The sequence below is a fragment of the Schistocerca piceifrons genome, chromosome X (genome assembly GCF_021461385.2).
Source record: "Schistocerca piceifrons isolate TAMUIC-IGC-003096 chromosome X, iqSchPice1.1, whole genome shotgun sequence".
Classification (NCBI taxonomy): Eukaryota; Metazoa; Arthropoda; class Insecta; order Orthoptera; family Acrididae; genus Schistocerca; species Schistocerca piceifrons.
Window position 1 is genome coordinate 210,613,436 of NC_060149.1, and position 19,759 is coordinate 210,633,194.

A 19,759-nucleotide genomic window follows, 5' to 3' on the forward strand; every position below is an offset into this window, starting at 1 on the left:
CAACAGATATGCAATCATGACTCATGACCCATGTATTAACAATATTTTTAATACATACAAAAATATAGTGTTTGATCTCCAATTAAACTTAAATACACCATGCATTTAATTTTTTTTCTTCTCAGCATCTGCCCCATTTTAGAGCACAGCCCACTTGTTAGGATACTAGTTTCCATTTTGTGCCATGTTTGTCATCTTGATTGGAATCTACCACCGTGGACAAGTCATTATGTTAAGCATCAAGTCAGTGTTTCCTTATTTAATATAATTAATGAAGCATAATAACAATCACATTTTTAAATAATACAAAAAGATGAAGGCACAGCGCTTACTGAACAAGATAGCATTACAGAAATGATCATCAACAGATGTTACACAAGAGGTGTGGTGCATCATGGTATGGTTTATTATTAAAATTCCATGAGTGTATATTCCTAGAAAATGCAATCAACATATCACTTCGCCGGCCGGTGTGGCCATGCGGTTCTAGGCGCTTCAGTCCGGAACCGTGCGACCGCTACGGTCGCAGGTTCGAATCCTGCCTCGGCCATGGATGTGTGTGATGTCCTTAGGTTAGTTAGGTTTAAGTAGTTCTAAGTTATTGGGGACTGATGACCTCACATGTTAAGTCCCATAGTGCTCAGAGCCATTTGAACGTATCACTTCCTCCTAGACATTCCTGACAAAAAGACTATTTCAATAATATTAGAGAGAGTCTTGCTCATATAGAGGCTTCCCAACAACCATTCTTTCAGCAAATCATTCATAACTGGAACAGAAAAAGAAAGGAAATGGGAAGGGGGTGGGAGGGGGGGGGGGGGGAGGACAGTGCTACATGAAGTTCCATTCATTCTTTCTGAGTATAGATGCAGATGGATGGATTGACGGATAGATTGATGGGGTTAAAGGGACCACACTACTAAGTCATCAGTCGCTTAATCCTTCGTGTGTCGAGCCGGGAATAGTCCCCAGAGTGAAAGGACACAGAAGACAGATCCTAATGGACTCAATTGTATCCGATAATCAAGAAAACCATGAGACAGAATCACCACCCAGGAAGTAGCTGGAGGCCCCCAGGACACATGCAACTGGAGACACATTGTCTGCATCAGACCAATGATTCCACAAACTCTCAGGAAAGACAACAATGTTGACAAGTCTGTCAGCCAACAGCAGATGTAAACGAATAACGAGAATTAAAAAGTTGGAAAGGTCAGGAGCCAGGCTGGACTACTGAGCAAAGGCAGCCATGGGTTCCTTGGGTCAGAGCATGTGATGGGGCACCCCTCAAATCCCTCAACCAGCTGACAAGACTAATGTGCCCTACATCACACAGAGGAGTAAAAATGTCTTTTGCAAGTAAAAAGTAAAACCAATCAGCCACTTTGTCATCACGCACCAGCACCAGAGGTAGTGTGGCAGCAAGTCTAAGGTTTCACTACAAGGTGGCCAAATTAGGGCAATCCAGTAGGATGTGCACCACTATGAGACAAGCACCACACTGATAGTGGGTGGATCTTCAGATCGCAGGACATAGCCACGGGTCAGCCAAGTGTGGCTAATGTGAAACTGACAGAGAATGACACATTCCCTGCAAGAATCCCAAAGAGAAGACTGTCACATGGTTGTGGTCCTCTTTATTGCTCCCAGTTTGTTCCGACAAACCAGAGCACACCAATCTGCATTCCGAGCCTCCAGCAATTGTTGATGGGGAGTTGAAGAAAGGTCAGTGTCCAGCAACCCATCTCCAAACTTGGGCAACTAGTCAGCATGCTCATTCCCTGAAATCCCAACATGACCAGGGTCCCACACAAAAGTGACCAACCATCCAGGATGGCAGAGGTCTCAAAAAAAAAAGAGGGGTCACGGATAGTCACAACCAATGGATGTTGAGAGTAGCAATTATCAACAGTCTGAAGCTATTCAAGGAGTCACTGCTGATTAAGAACAACTCATCAGCACAAGAGTGAAGGTGGCTGAGGGCTTAAGCAATTGCCATGAATTCTGCAGTGAATACACTGCATCTGTTCGGCATGGTGCATAGTTTACTGCATTTTGCAAGTATGTAGGCAAAACCGTTTCATTCATTGACCATACACCCATCAGTTTACATCATGTCTGAGCCCAGAAATGCATCAAGGACATTCAGGGACAGGCGGCAAAAAAAACCACGTGGTCTACTGGTCTCCACAGGAGAGGTCAAGGCAGATCGAAGCATGGTGTACGCACTATGGAGGCACACACAATTTCTCCCCAGCAAGAGGTGACAGTGAGGAAGGGTAGAGTTCAGAGCACAGACTCTGCATGAGAACTGCACTTTTGACTGCAGACCTTGGCCTTTGTAGTGCGAGGCATATCTCCCTACCAGGAAAAAGGGCATGGCAGTTCAGATGCTCAGGGGAGCAATGAATGCTTATCACATAGTTGAGCAGCAGTTGTTGGTACCTGATCTGTAGGGGAGACACACCAGCCTCCATGAGTAGGTTCTCCACAAGGCCAGTCTGAAAAGCACCTGTTGCATGATGAACCTCACAATGGTGTATCAGGTCCAGCATCCACAATGCTAAGGTGATGCTGAACCTTATGCCAGCCTCCCATAATCAAGATGTAACAGTACCAGAGCTTTGTAGAGCCTCAAAACTGCAAAGTAGTCTTCACCCCAGCTGTCGCTAGCGTGACAGCAAGGAGCATTAAAGTTTAATCAGCATGTTTGCTTAAGTTGGCGAAGATGGGGAAGCCACATCAAATGGGCATTGACAAACAAATCCCAAAAGAATTTTAAGACTCCACCACATTCAGCATTTGGTCATTGAGGAAGAGCTTTGGTTGGGGATAGACAGTATGACAGCGACAGAAGTGCACAACACGTCTTGAGCAGAAAACCAGAAGCCGTGGGTGATAGTGCAGTACTGTGCGCTTCGTTTGGTATCCTGCTGTTGGCGTTCAGCACCACCCACAGTTGAGGAGCAATAGTAGATGAAAAAGTCGTCAGCATACAGGGAAGGTAACACTGTAGACCCCACAGCTGCAGCTACTTTGATTGCTATTTCAGAAAGGGGCACACTCAATTCAGAGTCCTGTGGGACCTCCTGCTCTTGTATATGGGGGGTACTGTTGGAAGCACCAACTTGAACCCAGGAAGTACAGTGAGATAAGCAGCTCAGGACGAAAATCGGAAGTTGTCCCTGTAGATGCCACTTGTGGAAGATAACAAGGATGTGGTGACACCATGTGGTGTCATAAGCTCTATGCATGTCAAAGAAGACGGCAATAATATGATGACACAGAGCAAAAGCTGACCAAACAGCAGACTCCAGGCAGACCAAATTGTCAGTAGTAGAATGGCCTTGGCAATAACTGCCCCGGGATGGAGTCAGTCACCATACGTTCAAGCAACTTTCAGAGAACATTTGTGAGGCTAATTGGGTGACAGCGGTCCATTTCGAGGACTTGGTTTCAGAACTAGGATGATCATGCTTTCTCGCCAGTAAGACAGAAACTCACCCTCACTCCGGATAGGAGGTTGGCAATCGATTGATAAGTGTCCTAGCATTTGGCTGTGATTGTTGTCTGGCCCTGGAGACATGTCAGGGCAAAAGGCTTAGGCACTGAGGAATTCTCACTCATTGAATGGAACATTGTAAGGTTTTAGGTGACGTGTAGTAAATGGTGGAAATCACTCTACCTGCTGTTTGCGGACACAAAATGCACGCAGATAATTCTCGGATGCAGAGGCTTGAGCATAATGAAAAGCAAAATGTTTGGCAACAGCATCTGAATCAGTGAGTCATCATCTTTCACAGGGATATCAGGTACATCCGTGGGGGTATTGGTATCCAGAGAGGCATCGAATCTTCACATGCAAAGAATGTGTACACGGTCCAATGGTAACGTCATATGGCTCCCAGCATTCTCATTTCTGTTGTTTTATGAGGTGGTGGACCTGGGCACAGACCAATTTAAAGGCAATGAGGTGCTCTATCAACAAATGTTACTTATGATGTTGGAGAGCCCGTATGTGATCTCTAATGGCCACAACAATTTTGGGGGTCCACTGAGGTACTGTCTTCTGAAGGGTGGATCCCAAGGAAGATGGGATCACTGAGTCAGCTGCTGATACAATGGCTGCGGTTTTGCTCTGGACAACCCCACTGATACCTCCATGTAGCGGTCTGTGAAGGGCAACAGCAGTGGTGAAAGCATCTGTAATTTTCGGAGAGAGCCCATCTGTATGGAGCTCCAGGCGAGTGACACTGAAGGAGGGTCAGAATGATTGGAAAATGATCACTGTTGCATATGGTCATCATGGACTTTCCAACAGATGGACAAAAGAAGAGCTGGGTTGCAGATAGAAAGATTAATGGCTGAATAAGATGCATATGCCACACTGAGCTGTGTGGGAACACCAGTATTCAAGAGTCAAAGATCAAGCTCTGTGATCAAGTTTTTGACAGCTTTATCATGGCCAGTGTCATAGTTCCACCCCAAGAATGGTTGCAGGCATTGAAGTCACCCAATATTACCAAGGGTGGGGTGAGCTGAGAAAACAGTGCAGACAATATGTTCTGGGACACTTAATGATGAGAAGAGAGATGCAAATTATAGATTGTAAATTCCAGAGATGTCTTCACATGAAAGAGCCACAATCTCCAAAGTCATACTGAGTGGCATGCGTTTGTTCTAGAGAGATTTCAGTACACAAGTGCAAACAATGCTCGATGCTCTTATCATAGTCAATGCAATTGTTTAAAGAGCCCTGATGAGGGTAGGGGGTCTGCGTTGCTGTGAAACAAATTTCCTGAAGGCAATGTAAAAAACAGGGGAGAAGCAAAAAAGATGTAGTTGAGCCAAGTGTTTGAGAAAACTGCCACATCTCCATTAGAGGATCATGCTACCAGTATCCTGTGGGGGGGTGTGAAGGGACGAAGGAGGCAGGTCACGTCTCAGTGCCATCTGCTGCCACTGATTGTGAAAATACACCATCAATACACATTTGTTTCCAGTCAAGTAGTAGTGGTCATTGGGGGTGGGGGGTGTCGAAGCCCATAGGGGCCACCAGGAATGCTTCTTCAGGTACAAAGAAAGGCGGAACATGTGGGGAATGGTGGCATGGCACCCACCAGAATCTCTTATTGAAGGCCTACTTCTTGTCCTCCTTGTTGTTAGATGATTTAGACTTCTGTAAGGACTCGTCTGCCCCACATTCTGGGACACAGGAGGAACATTAAATCCTATGACCTGTGGCCAATTTTACCCAACTATGTTATCATATTTCTTCTTGGTTTCTTGATATGTGAGGCAGTCAAGGGTTTTGTATTCCTGGATTTTCTTTCTTTTCTTGTTTGAAAATTGTGCAGTATGGTGAACAGGGGAATGGTGCTACCCACAATTGACACAAGGGCGGGTGAAGGTCACAAGGAGCCTTCATGTGCAACTAACAACCACAATTCCTACAGAATGGGATGGCATTGCAATGTGAACACACGTGTCCAAATCACATGCATTTGTAGCATCACATAGGAGGAGGAATATACAGCTTGACATCACAGCGATAAACCATCACCTCGATATTGTCAGGCAATGACTCACTTTCAAAAGCCAAGATGAAGGCTTCTTATCAATACTATTGTCTTTTGTTCCTCTCTGAACAAGATAGACAAAATACCCAACCCATCGCTCCAAATTAGCGCAGAACTTGTGATGAATCTGTAAGAGGAGTGTTTGGTGGAAGATGATACCCTTTACTATATTCAGACTTTTATTGGGTGTTATAGCAACAAGAATGTAATCCAGCTTGTTGCAGGTGAGCAGTGCCCATGACTGAGCAGGGGTGGCTGTTTTAAGCAGAATAGAACCACTTTTCAATGTTGAAATTGCTGCCATTTCTCCAAACCTGCCCTCGAGGTGTTCAATGAAGAACAATGGCTTTTTAGTCAAAAAGGAATCCCTGTCCATCCTAGAACAAACCAACTATTGGGAAGGGGATTTCTCATCTTGTCTCTGAGCCCCATGTTCCTCTTATGGCATAGACAGGGAACGGAACATTTTGGGGTCGTCCACATTGTAATCTGTCTCAGCTTTGGAAGAGACTGCTGGGGCCATATCATTAATAATGAAGTTCATAAAGGCCAGAAGGTGACAAAATAAGTATCCAAAACACAAACCAAATCAAAACACAATCAGCACCAAGAAGACCTCCCATTGGAAAAGTAGAAAGGAAAAATGAAGTAGGATAGACCTGCAGTACAGAAAGGGAAGTAGCACTGCAAGTGCTGTGGCCCCATGGTGGCCAATCACATACTCACAAAAGAGACATGAGGCCTGTGGCAGGGGGGGGGGGGGTCCTAGATGTAGGTGTTCCACTTTAACACACACAAATTTTAATAGTACATACTGACAGGGTTTTGAGAGATGGTAAAACAACACACATTTGTCTAGTATGGAAAATGGAAAATGCAAACATGACTCAGTCTTGTCAAACAAATGGCAGGAAAAAGATCTGAGATGCAGACTGGTGTTCCCTGGTTTATAGTGTGGGAACACAAATTGGTGGTGGTGGGTGGGTGGGTGTGTGTGTGTGTGTGTGTGTGTGTGTGTGTGTAGAGAGAGAGAGAGAGAGAGAGAGAGAGAGAGAGAGAGAGAGAGAGAGAGGAGAGAGAGAGAGGGAGAGAGGGAGAGAGAGAGAGAGAGAGAGAGAGAGAGAGAGAGAGAGAGAGAGAGAGAATTTTGCACTGCCAAGTGCACGATAATAGTGTGCACATCCGTGTGTGGTCAGGCCATTCCATGCAGTAGTGTCCCCATGCTGGGAATGATAGGGTGCTGAACACTGTACTCAGATCTTATCATTACAGGTTTTTCTGTCTTTGTTCACACCAACAAGTTTTAAAAATAATGTGACTTTGAATACTCTTTATTGTTGAAGTAGGTAACATTACAAAGGTGCACATTTCAGAAAGCATGTTTTATGTGATATATTTCAAAACAAGGCATAAGACAACAGCCCCACATCACATTCTTTACAGCAGTGATGCAATTCCTTTCATTTTCTGTTCCTGCTGCATATGCTGCATCTACTTACAGGTCCATGCTGTTTTCCTGGTGACTCAATGGTGCTTGGAATGTGCTTTTCTAGAATCCACAATGGATTTCCCTCTTGTGATCAACCACCTCCTGATGCTTTGCTTTCTTGGTGGTATGTCTCCAAACTCTCACAAAAGAGGCCGAAATGAAATTCAGTGACTGAAGTATTCTTCCTGGTAAGAACATTGTAAATAATGAGGAATTTAGAATTCACTTACCTAAGTCATGAAAAAAAAGATTTTTGTACTATTTCAGTGTTTCATGAACACATTCCACTGAGATAAGTAGTATGATGCATTACTCCACTGCATAGACTTCTTGTAATCCAACACACACTTTGGATATTTAAATTTTTTGGTTTTAGTTTGGCAGCCCATTTTCCCCATCTGATTTCATTTCAAAAGTATATCATGTCATAACCATACATACATCTCCTTTGTGATGCCACTTCAAAGCCATCATAGTGCCTGTTGACCTAAATTCCATGTCTCCTCTTTGCAGTTTGGCTTGAAGTTTTGGCTTACCTTTTCTGTTAATGAAAATGTACTGCTGCATTTGTTGTTCTTTCATGCAAGTAGTGGCAGAGTGATGGACGTATGTACCAGTTCTCTGCATATAGCATCTGCCTCTTCCCAAATGGGTTACAATAGTTCCAGTAATTCCCAAATAGTCATCACTCTATTACTCATATATCACACTTTGCACAAGTATAAATCCCATTCCGAAATCACACAGAACAAATATTTTTATACCACAATGACATCTTTTAGATGTCAAGTGCTATTTGAAAGTCAAAAGTCCATGAAAAATAGCAGACTCCCATCAACATAAATGTTCTGGAATGCAGGGAGTGCTGTTCTGAACTTCACTTTCAGATATGAAACAACTGATCTTATTTTGTACTGCATATCTTTTTGCACAGGAACATTGTTACTGCAAAATGCAGCATTTGGAGTAACAATAAAAATCTGTCACAAGACATTATTTCACCAATAATATGAATTTTGAGGACAGGATTATTTGGTCAATATTCAGAATGTGTCAGCTTTTCAACTATATATTTCTGCTATACATGTATCTTTCCAGCTCTTCAAGTGGGTTTTATCATAATGAATAGTTCACTAAACAGTTTAGTGTGTCTTAGATTCTTCTACAGTGAATGAGACTAATTCCTCCATGAACAATACCTGAAAAACTGTAATTCACCAGTGTTTTCCAGAAGTGTAGGAGTCACACCTGAATGTGCTGTATCAAAATCATGAACACTAGGATTCAGCCCCTTCATGTACCACTGAAATTTATACACAAACTTGCCTTTCTGCACTGGGGGCACGTCATCTTGATCATCACTGACAATCGTACTTCTGGACGGCGAAGGCATGTAACAAGAAAAACAACTTTCCAGCCCATCTGATATCAAAGCACAAGAATCAAGAGGTACAGTGTCCTCAGTTGCAGACAAAGAAAGGGAAAATTTACTCCCATTACCATTTTCCATGACACTATGTTTTATTTCTCCATCAGACAGCACATGCTTACAGTTTCAAACACAATGAAACTGTACAATGGAAGCCAAAAGACTGACAAACACCCACTTCTGCTATCTGAGTCATATCAAGGAACCATTAGTAACCGTACAAACCCCTTCGAGCTCTGCAAGTGGTACCATCTTACCATGACACTTGTATTTACTAAGAAATTGTATAAATTTACATATCTGATGTTAGCACTTCTGAAACGCTCAGATGCTGTTGCATGTATATGTCATTAACATTGGAGGCATGATGACCAAGCACGGATACACACATCGCTACCTGTTAAAGGGTTAAAACTGCCACTGGGCTGAGCTCCAAGTTCGGGCTCCTGTTTAGTACACAGTTACAATCTATCAAAAGGTTTCGAAACAGTGCTCACTCCACTACAGAGTGAAAGGTAAATTCTGAAGACTATATGTTATTCAGCTTATAAAAATATGGAATGGGAGTTGAAGTTTAATATCAATGTAATGTTTTTTATGGAATATTTTATGTCATATAATGTGCACTGATATACACAAAAAAGGCTTTATTTTTGTTCCTTATTAGCCACACATGTAACTATTGGTCTTTCAGTTTTACCTGCAATGGCGTCCCATCAGGCTGTCTTTTCTACTGTAGATTGCACTGTTGATCACTTGTGAACTGCCAAGAACTGACTTACCAGGTGAATAAAATGAATGTTATTTGCAAAAACTATTTGCTGAGTGTATTACTTCAGTTCTGAATAAAGCATTCAGCTTCTTCACTCTCAGTTGATTATGTAAAGTTAAATTCAAATGCTCGAAGTGTTAGTAAGAAGTCGTGGAAAACTAAGTAAATCTGTATATCAAGTTACTGTGTTGGGTAAATGAAATTAGTTTCACTTACCCAACAGATAAACTCTTGAAAGCAGGTTTGATTCACACAAGAAAGATATACTTCCTTCCCCAGTCTTCTAAGAAGGCATTTTCCAATGTAGTTTATGACACCAGTTGGCTGTAATTGGTCACAGCCGTGAAATCACTCACACAGATCACAGATAAAATGAACACACAATCCACTTGAAAATCCTGGATGTGATTCTGTAAGAAGTATACCTTTTCACAGGAGGTGTTTAGTCACATAACATCCATGTGAAAGTATTTTTAAAAAATGTTATAAGAAACCGCCGGGAAATTATCCACTTAGCAGTTTCTCATACACCACTAACACGTATCTTATACAAAAAAACTAATAATGAAACTGTAAAATGTTTCAAAACTGGAAAATGATAGTAGTACTAACTTAAATTAAGTAAATTACTGTGAAGACAATATACCAATATTCTGAAAAGGAGTAGTTTACTTGAAGACAAAATGTACCACAGAACAAATATGCATTTAATAACTTCCTCTTTAAATGAAAGTCTGACATGTTGAAATATTTGGTTCAAACTGTTCTATACTCATTAAAATACTGAAATTCTAAATAATTAATGTCAAGAAATAAAATAATCAAGCATTTATTGACGGAAAGTTTCATTCACAACAATCATTATGGAGACAAATTAAACAATTATATTAGGTTGGTGCATGAGTTCATAGCATTTTTGTTTTGCATGTTGGTATTCTGGTAGCTATGGGTTTCTTTATTGATTGCCATTTTTTTATCTGTAATTCACTGTTGCTATTTGAGTTTACATACTGTCATTTCGTTATTTGGAAGAAACTGCAATTTTTTCTGACATATTCTTCTGTTTGAGTTCAGTAGAGGAATGACAGCAGCGGAGGCAACCAGGAACATTTGCACTGTGTATGAGAATATGCCATTGGACAAATGGCAAGAAGATGGCTTTCTCATTATAACGAGGAGTGTTTTGACATCAGTGACTCTCCACATTCATTCAGGAAGACTTTCATGGTTTGATAAAGATTGTTTAAACATATTAATCCGCAATGATCCACATCAGTGTACTCAAGAACTAGCAAATGTGATATTCTGTGATAATTCCACCATCGAGCAACAGCTGCATGCAATGGGGAAGTGTCAAAAATCAGGTATGTGTGTACTGCATACTCTAGCCCAAAATGACAAAAATCAGCGGGTGGCCATATATGCTCTTCTTGCTCGTCATCAACTGGTTCGAGACCACCACCAACCATTCCTATCCTGAACAGTTACTGATGACGAAGTGGTGTCTTTATGCTAACAAAAGGGAAAGAAACGAATGGTTGAGCCCAAACAAAGCAACAACTCCCTGTGCAGAAACCTTCATGCATTCAGAAAAGATAATGTTAAGAATCTGGTAGAACAACAACTGAATGATGTACTATGAATAGTTTTCCTGCTGTGTAGCCATCACTGTTCACATTTATTGCCAACAGAGATGTTTGCACATGGAATCCAAGAGCAGGGATCCAAAGACAGTGTGAAATGATGCTAATACATGATAACATCTGCCCGCATTCTGCTAGACCAACCAAAAACACAACATAGGACTTTCGTTGAGAAATCATTCCACATCCACTTTATTCACCTGATCATGCACTCTCTGGTTTCCACCTTTTCTTCTCTCTATCGAACAACCTTCAAGGAACTTCCTTTTTTATGAAAACGTGCTCCAAACATGGCTTGACAAGTTCTTTGCCTCGAAACCACATGGTTTCTAGAGTCACAGAATCGAAAAGTTAATCCAGCATTGGTGGACTGTTGTAAATAGTGAGGGAGAATATATTATTGATGACTAAAGTCTGAAGTCTCTGTTTTGTGGATCTGTTGTGTTTATTGAACTTATGGAAAAACACTAAAAACTTATGTACCAACCCAATACTATCAAAAACATTTAACACAGAAATAAAAATGAGGCTGCAACTGGAGAGGCAGACAGTTTTCTTTTTCTCAGGAGACTAACAGACTGTTTTCCATAAACTTTACATTATTTTAAAAGATACAGTTTGCTCGAGACAAGGGAATTTGGAGAAGGGGTGCGGTGTGGGGGGAATAGTGTTTATCATGGAAAGGCACTGTTAATACTGTAACTTCTCTCTCGTTGTGCTTACTACAGGTAACCAAGTCTCTCTTACTCCCCCATAGCAATTATTCATTCAGAAATTTGTGATGCATTGCAGAACTAATAATTTTTTTGTGCAACGTTTTTCTTTCCATTGCAGAGCATCTCAGTGATAAGAAATGTGGAAAGATACGTCATGAAAAAGTAACGAAGTATGCAGATGAATATGGAATTACATAATTGAATGTAATTTCATTTGCGTAACAGATAAACTCCAGGAAGTAGGATTTGTCACACAATGTGTTTCTCCTTTTGAAGGGGAAAAAAGGCATCTTAACATCCAATTAAGAACTAATCTTGCATTATTACTGAATACACATGTTCATTATCCATATTACAATACTGTGTGCTGAAGAATGTTGTACAGCAACACCTGGCTACCGATTCTGACATACTCTAAGAGGAATATCTTTCTGAAGGTAGATTCTGTTTCCTAGCTATTTTTCACACCCAACCAGATAATTGTTTTGAAAAATATATTTAACAAATATAAGGTTGTTGTAATTCATCTTGCTTTTTATAAATAGGATAAGTGGTAGTGACTGACAATTTTCAGAGAAGTAATTCAGAGAGTTCACAGGTCTATCCTCTGTTGGACCTTTTTTATCTCCTGGCACCATATTTTACAAGACAAGAATAATACTTTGCCACTGCCCCACCAATGTCTGCCTTGTTTTTTACTGTTTTATCGAAGTTTATTCTCTCCTCTCAAGTACATCACAATTTTGTCGTCTCCACTCTCTCTCTCACGAGTTTGAACCTCTGCATGGCAAAATACATTAAATCTCCCCCCCCCCCTCCTCCCCCCCCCCCCCCACACACACACAATAATGAATCTAGCTCTTTCAGAACCTCTGATCAGTTAATTAACTACAATATACCTCCTAAATTCTGGCTACCTGTGAACTGGATTTCAGACAAACTGTATATGTCATACTTGTTGATGTTTATAGAATTTTTCTGTCATTGGGTGCATATAATTTCTCATTTAAATCTCAGTATAACTGTAAAACTTTGATCTTACACAATAAAACTTAATTGACAGAGAAGCGATAATAAATACTCTGAAAACAGCTATTCATTAATTTTGATATTTTTATCATTCAATTTTAAATGCACATGAAACATATGTTCCTATCTATGTTTTTTGTTTATTTTACTATCAGTGTGTAATCAATATGACAATGTAACAGGAAGTTTCTAAATTTTACATTTACAGATTTTGCAACCATTGTCATTTAATATTACAATTAAAATTGTTTACATTTTTTTTTTTTTTTGAAAATACTATGTAACTCAAATTTGTTGGACGATTTAAAAAAGGAAGTCACCTGAATTATATTTTGTTTCACAATTTGTTCTTGATTATTCTAGAATGTTTACGTATCTTATAATATACTGGACTGGTGTCAATATATTGCTTCATTCTGTCATACTGTTTTCCACTTCACTTGAGTTAGCAACTAGGAAAGCTAATTGGAAGAGACAATAGACACATGAAATGATAAATAAATGACAATTTACAAGTACTTCACTATTACCCACAGCCTTATCATTCGAGAACCCTGGACGTGGATATTATCCAACAACATTTCTTCATACTAGATACTGAGGCCACATCAAAGTTAAGTAAACAGTTCCAAATATTTGTAAGTGTGACATATTATTGTGTGGAGTTAGGAATGCATTGCTGTAAAACAGTTTTAGTTCAGAAGCAATTTTCAAAGTCAAGTTGTAATTGATAGACAAAGTGCCATATTTGTGGGTGTCAGCCAGGATAAACAATGTCGTAGCTTCTGGAATCCAACATTTTCTCCATGCTTTTACTTTTGAACATCTAAATAAACATTGTTATATCAACATGTGATTTGTTTACTAACTTCGGATTTTGGAGAAGGAACCAAGAGAGGTGCATCATAACACACACACACACACACACACACACACACACACACACACACACACACAGAGAGTGAGAGTGATGTATACAAGGTGACATTTTACTCTTTCTTCAAAACTAATAATGGGCCCTTGGGAGCCTAGGTTTCATTAAGTCAACAAATACACTATGTGATCAAATGTATCCAGACGTCCCCAAAAACATTTCATATTAGGTGCATTGTGCTGCCACCTACTGCCACGTACTCTATATCAGTGACCTTAGTAGTCATTAGATATCGTGAGAGAGCAGAATGGGGTGCTCCACCAAACTCATGGACTTCAAACGTGGTCAGGTGATTGGGTGACACTTGTGTTGTGTGTCTGTACATGACATTTGCACACTCCTCAATATCTCTAAGGTCCACTGTTTCCGATGTGATAGTGAAGTGGATACATGAAGGAACACATACAGCACAAAAGCGTACAGGCCGACCTCATCTTTTGACTGACAGAGACTGCTGACAGTGGAAGAGGGTCGTGATGTGTAACAGGCAGACATCTATCCAGACCGTAACATAAGAATTCCAAACTGCATCAGGGTCCACTGCAAGTACTATGACAGTTAGGCGGGAGGTGAGACAACTTGGATCTCGTGGTCAAGCAGCTGCTCATAAGCCAAACATCACACCGGTAAACGCCAAACGATGCCTCATGTGGTGTAAGAAGCGTAAACATTGGACAATTTAACAGTGGAAAAATGTTGTGGGGAGTGAAAAAATCATGGTACACAATGCGGTGATCCAATGACAGGGTGTGATTATGGTGAATGCCCAGTGAATGTCGTCTGCCAGCGTGTGTAGTGCCAACAGTAAAATTCAGAGGCGGTGGTGTTACGGTGTAGTCATGTTTTTCATGGAGGGAGCTTGCAGCCCTTGTTGTTTTGCATGGCACTATCACAGCACAGGCCAACATTGATGTTTCAAACATCTTCTTGCCTCCAACTGTTGAAGAGCAATTCGGGAATGGAGACTGTATCTTTCAACACGATCGAGCACCTGTTCATAATGCACAGCCTGTGGTGGACTGGTTACACAACAATAACATCCCTGTCAGGACTGGCCTGCATGGAGTCCTGACTTTTATCCTATAGAACACCTTTACGATGTTTTGGAATGCTGACTTCATGCCAGGCCTCATGAACCAACATTGATACCTCTCCTCAGTGCAACACTCCATGATGAATGGGTTGCCATTCCCAAAGAAACCTTCCAGCACCTGACTGAACATATGCCTTCAAGAGTGCAAGCTGTCATCAAGGCTAAGGGTGGGCCAATACCATATTGAATTCCAAAATTACCAATGGAGGGTGCCAGGTATCCAGATACTTTTTATCACATAGTGTATAAACTGTACAAATGTACAATTTGGTTAGTATACACACTTTAGCAGGGATCCACAGAACTTACAAATATTTTGGGTGAAAATCATTTGCAGCAGATTATCTGACGCGCATGTAATCTGGAACATTTTGTTAATAGGTTGTGTTTTTTTTTTGTGAGCTACATTGTTCGTTGCCAGAGGAAGTTGTTTCTTCATTTTTCTTTCCTTCTTTACACTTGTAAGCCATAAAAATTGCTGAATTGTTTTCTATAATGCATCACAGTTTCAAAATATAATAATAGTGTACATTTTGCATTTGGAAATCAGCTTCTGAACAATGCCACCATTGCTATTCTGCAAATGAATGGGCACACAAGAAAAGATAAAACAAAATAAAAATTGTATGCAGAAAATTTTATTGTGTGATTGACAGACAAAATGTGAGAATGAAAGAAATCTGCAGTGCACAAGTAGGGTGATAGGAATGGATGAGGAAATTAGTCCATAAAAGGCATAACTGATCTTATAATGAGGTGGTCATTTATAACATATATCTGTATTATCAAACGTTTCTGAACTTTACTTCGACAATCTAATGCATAAATGTGTTCGCAAACTCTCATCACATTTGCATTATCGGTATTGAAGTCCAGTAACTGCAATGGAAATGCTCAATGTATCTGACCAAAAATGTGCATTTATAGCACAAAATTTTCCCTTAGTAAAACTGTTTCCACTGGTTGAAAAGTTGCACTGTGCAGACTAGCTATAAAAGAAACAACTGCCATCAAAACAGTACAAATAACAGTATGGGGTTTAAAAAAAAGATTGTTAGTCATCATGCTACATGATTGTGGAAACAAATACTAAAGACCAATTTTATTCACAGATGTTATTTGAGCAAAATCATCTTTTTGTTACACTTAAAAAAATAAGAGAAGACAACACAGGACAAAAAAATTCCCACCACATCTATTTCAAACTTGAGCTACAATAAAAAAGGAATCTTATTGTGCAAAGACAGCAGACAGCATATCAAGCAGCAGTTACAACAACGAACACCGACTGACACTGTGCTACTTCGCCTGTACGTCATTGTTGGAGGTAACGACATGGTGTCATTCTCTTCTGGCTGATCATCCGGGCTGATAGCCACAGTGGGCAGCTTAGATGTGCTCTCAAACAGCTTTCGGTGATGCTGTGACATCACCCCCCTGCAAGATAAGCCGATATGCAAAGCCCCCATTCACTACACAGATAAAACCTTTGTTTTTTTAACACATGCTGGAAACAAAATATAGGTCTTATTAGAATTTCTTACAAGACACAAATAACATTTCTCTTAACTTTTAACCAACAACATTTTCAGTTACTTTTCACACCAGTCTCAATGGTAACGTTTACTAACTACAGTTATGGGAAAGTAAAACTACCACTAACTAAAACATAACCATTTCAGAATCTAAAAAAACACACACACACACACACACACACACACACACACACACACACACACAAATGCACTTGCTCTACTGTGTCCCTACAACAGCTAAGATGCAGTTACCCCAACAGATAACTCGATGACGTGAAAGGTACATTTCTATTGTTCAGGTGATGCCTTTCAAAACTGAAATGATACTTGGAAGATACGATGTCCATTTACAGTCACTACAGCAGGGTGGATAAAAATATTCACTATTTCCTTGAAGTAGTTATGTGGGTAAAAAAATATTAACATATAATCTAGACAGTTCTCTTGTCCGCAACTAGCAGAGAATTCAATGAGACAATGTTGTTGTCATAGTGCTCCACTGCTTCCAGCAGTTACAGCACAGAACACAAAGATAATTTCTACGATACAGAAGAAAACCAGCAAACTTGCATCCATATGTCTCAATAATCCGGTTTCAGGCAGTGACACACACAACCTTTGCCAAAGCAGTGCGTTCCCTTTATTAAAATTATGATGGTTGCTACAAAGTTCATCATCCTCCTTTTTTCTGTTTTTGTAATCCTATATGACACTGCCTTTATTTTTAGTTTCAAGAACAACAAATTTCTGCAGTATCTTGTTCCTGTAACTATTACAGGCTACTCATGAAAGACTCAGCAGTAGCGCAAAATTATAATGTATGCTTGGAACCGTAACTGAAAGCAACAAATATACTGTTTCCCACTGCACTTCTACAATGGAATGAATGACTGCAGCTAAAGCTATTTAAGCTTGGGAAAGCAATTACACATATTAATACTTCTATATGATAATGCAATATTACAGTTTGAACATTTTATAAGACTGAAGCACGTTTTGTGGCACAGTTTACATTATAACAGAGTTATTAATTCTACAAATATTTTAACACTTTTCACAAGTGTGACATAACAAGGGCAAATTTCTAGAGACAGCTGCTGAAATAGAAAAAGCATCCTATACAAGTTTAGTTACCAGCTTACAAACAAAAGCAAAAACATCCAACCAGAATTCTACGCTACCTTTCGATGAGTCCATATCCACCTTCAGAGGAATCCAGGCTTCTAATGGAACTAGGACTGTGCTGATGTAACATGCCAGGAGAGGAGGCAGCTTTGGGTGAAAAGCGCGGGGAAGCCCAAGGAGGAAAATGGAATGCACCAGGAGCAGACCTTTTAAAATACATCGAGGAGGGAGATGTGGAAGGTATATCTTTGCAGCTAGATGGAGACAAGGAGCTACGCTGACGCCACATGCTGCCCAGACCGAGAGACCACGAGCTGGGCCACAAATGCCACTGTGCCTTCTCTGACACTATAGGTTTTGGTGGAGACTGAGTGCTCAAAGAGGTGGCTGTAGGATTGCTCAAGGAAGCAACATCAGTGCACAGATGCATACGCAGCACCGAAACCGGCCACGATGGGGACCTACAAAGCCCATGCAGGATGGGGGGAAAGAAACAATACAATCAAATGCCAAGGGAAAATATACATACCTATTTATTTTACTGCAGGTTTATAAGTCAGTGAAAAATTGCAGTCAGTAAACAGAAAATTCATAACAGTTGAGGTTACAACACCAGTTTCAATTGAATTTAAAAATGCTCCATTCTCTCTTGATATCATCCCCCCCCCCCCCCCCCCCCCCCCCGCCTTCCCACCTCTGCCCCCAACCCCAACCTTCTCGGCTGTTCCCTGCCTCCCCTGCCACACTTTCTTTCCAACAGCTACTACTGAACAGCACATACTTCAAAACAAAAATTATAACTTGATACTGTGCAGTTGATGCATATTGAAAGATAATCAACAATTAAGTTATGTGACTGCACTGCAATTTTTAAGTTTCTAACATCTACCCGTACCCCATTATTTATGCTGCTGCTGCTGCTACTACTAATACTAATAGAAAGATCTGCAACCAATGAAAATTAATAGTGGTTACAAAATTTTCACACAAAAAAAAGTTTGCATTTGAAAATCTGCATACAACTACAAAAAATATAAAAACACAACAAATTATCAAGTGACAAAAAGTGTTAATATGTTACTCCTACTGTTAATGTCTAAGTTATACCACATGAATTCTTTTCACCAAAAACAAAACCAACATTGTCAAACATTTATGGGTAATTACTGAACTAGTTTAGCAGAAGTATACTGATCAGAAAATGGATTAATAATACACATCAGAAAAAAAAAAAAAAAAAAAAAAAAAAAAAAAGGATGTCGACGGGACGTTAAACATCCTAGATGGGGCAATAAATGTCAGGAACCATCTCAGTCCAAGACAAAAACGTGTAGCTAAGCTGACTACAGAAACAAAGCTTTCTCAGTCTTAAGAGCCTACTTCAATTAACATCAAACACTTCACACACTGCTCAGTATGGTAGTCTGTCTCCCTCTTCCCCTTCTCACTCTGTCTCCCATCCCCTCACCAGGAAATCAGTTGGAGGAACGTTGTGGCACCTTACAAGCAATGTAACTGTTAGAAACAAATAAATACCATAGTATTACTATAGTGATGAGTCACTGCAACAAGACAGAGCATCATTTTTCATATTTAAAGTGCAGTAGTGTTGCATGTAACAAGTATCTGAACCATGTGTGTGTCAGAAACCCTGGAATTATTCTAAGATAACATTATACATGGAAGTAACAAATCTTGAAGAGCAACTTGCTTCACATGTTCTTTCCTTAAAAATTTTGAAGTAATGGGTAATGGAGTGAAATTTAGCTCCCTAAATCTCTAACAATCATAGCAACATTGTACTACTTCCTGAATGTTGGTCCGGCATAACATTTGGTTTAAAACTTATGTCACATTTCCAAATTTTATTTATTGAAATTCTTGGCATACTTGCAAATACAACTGTGAAAAATACAAAATGGCCTGCCATTCCTTAATGACACTTTATAGCTAACGAACTGGAATTAAGTGTATATAGGGACTGCAGTGAATGTTAGAAATGTTTCAATGCCAGTTTCTATAACAACACTTGTACATATTGTTTGTGAACTCAGTATTCTGATTCCATTACTTGCTGTAATATATAATACAAAGTCAAAGTTCTTGGTCCCACACAGTATTTTGGTCACATTCCTGCCACTCTATGACCTTTTGGAAAGTAGAATTCCTTAGATGGAGCACTATGAAGTCAGTTGTTTGTCTGTAGTGATTATGTAAGCAATCTATTGAGAGATTTTTGATAAAATGTGTACAAAAAACAATTGCTCACTGAGAAAAATTGCTTCTCTCAATGGGTTTGATCAAACAATAAAGAAGCATTGTTTCATTTCGTTTTCTGTGTTGCTGAATTTAAGCATGGTCATGCATCTATTGAAGAAGAAGAAGAAGAAGAAGAAGAAGAAGAAGAAGAAGACT

The 19,759-nt window shown here is 39.9% G+C and overlaps 1 protein-coding gene across 4 annotated transcripts in view; it reads right to left on the minus strand.

Annotated features, from left to right (window-relative positions):
• LOC124723107 (protein FAM102A) overlaps positions 1-19,759 on the minus strand; it is a 478,486-nt gene that overhangs the window by 35,713 nt on the left and 423,014 nt on the right. Inside the window, exons 6-7 of one of the 4 annotated variants that reach the window (XM_047248287.1) lie at positions 17,401-17,805; positions 15,978-16,121 (exon numbers count right to left, since the gene is read on the minus strand). The exons of 1 other annotated variant lie outside the window; for it this stretch is intronic. In XM_047248287.1, coding sequence (XP_047104243.1) covers positions 15,978-16,121; positions 17,401-17,805 — 549 coding nt within the window. The remainder of the gene's footprint in view (positions 1-15,977; positions 16,122-17,400; positions 17,806-19,759) is intronic. 2 more of the 4 variants (XM_047248289.1, XM_047248288.1) reach the window with 2 other exon arrangements.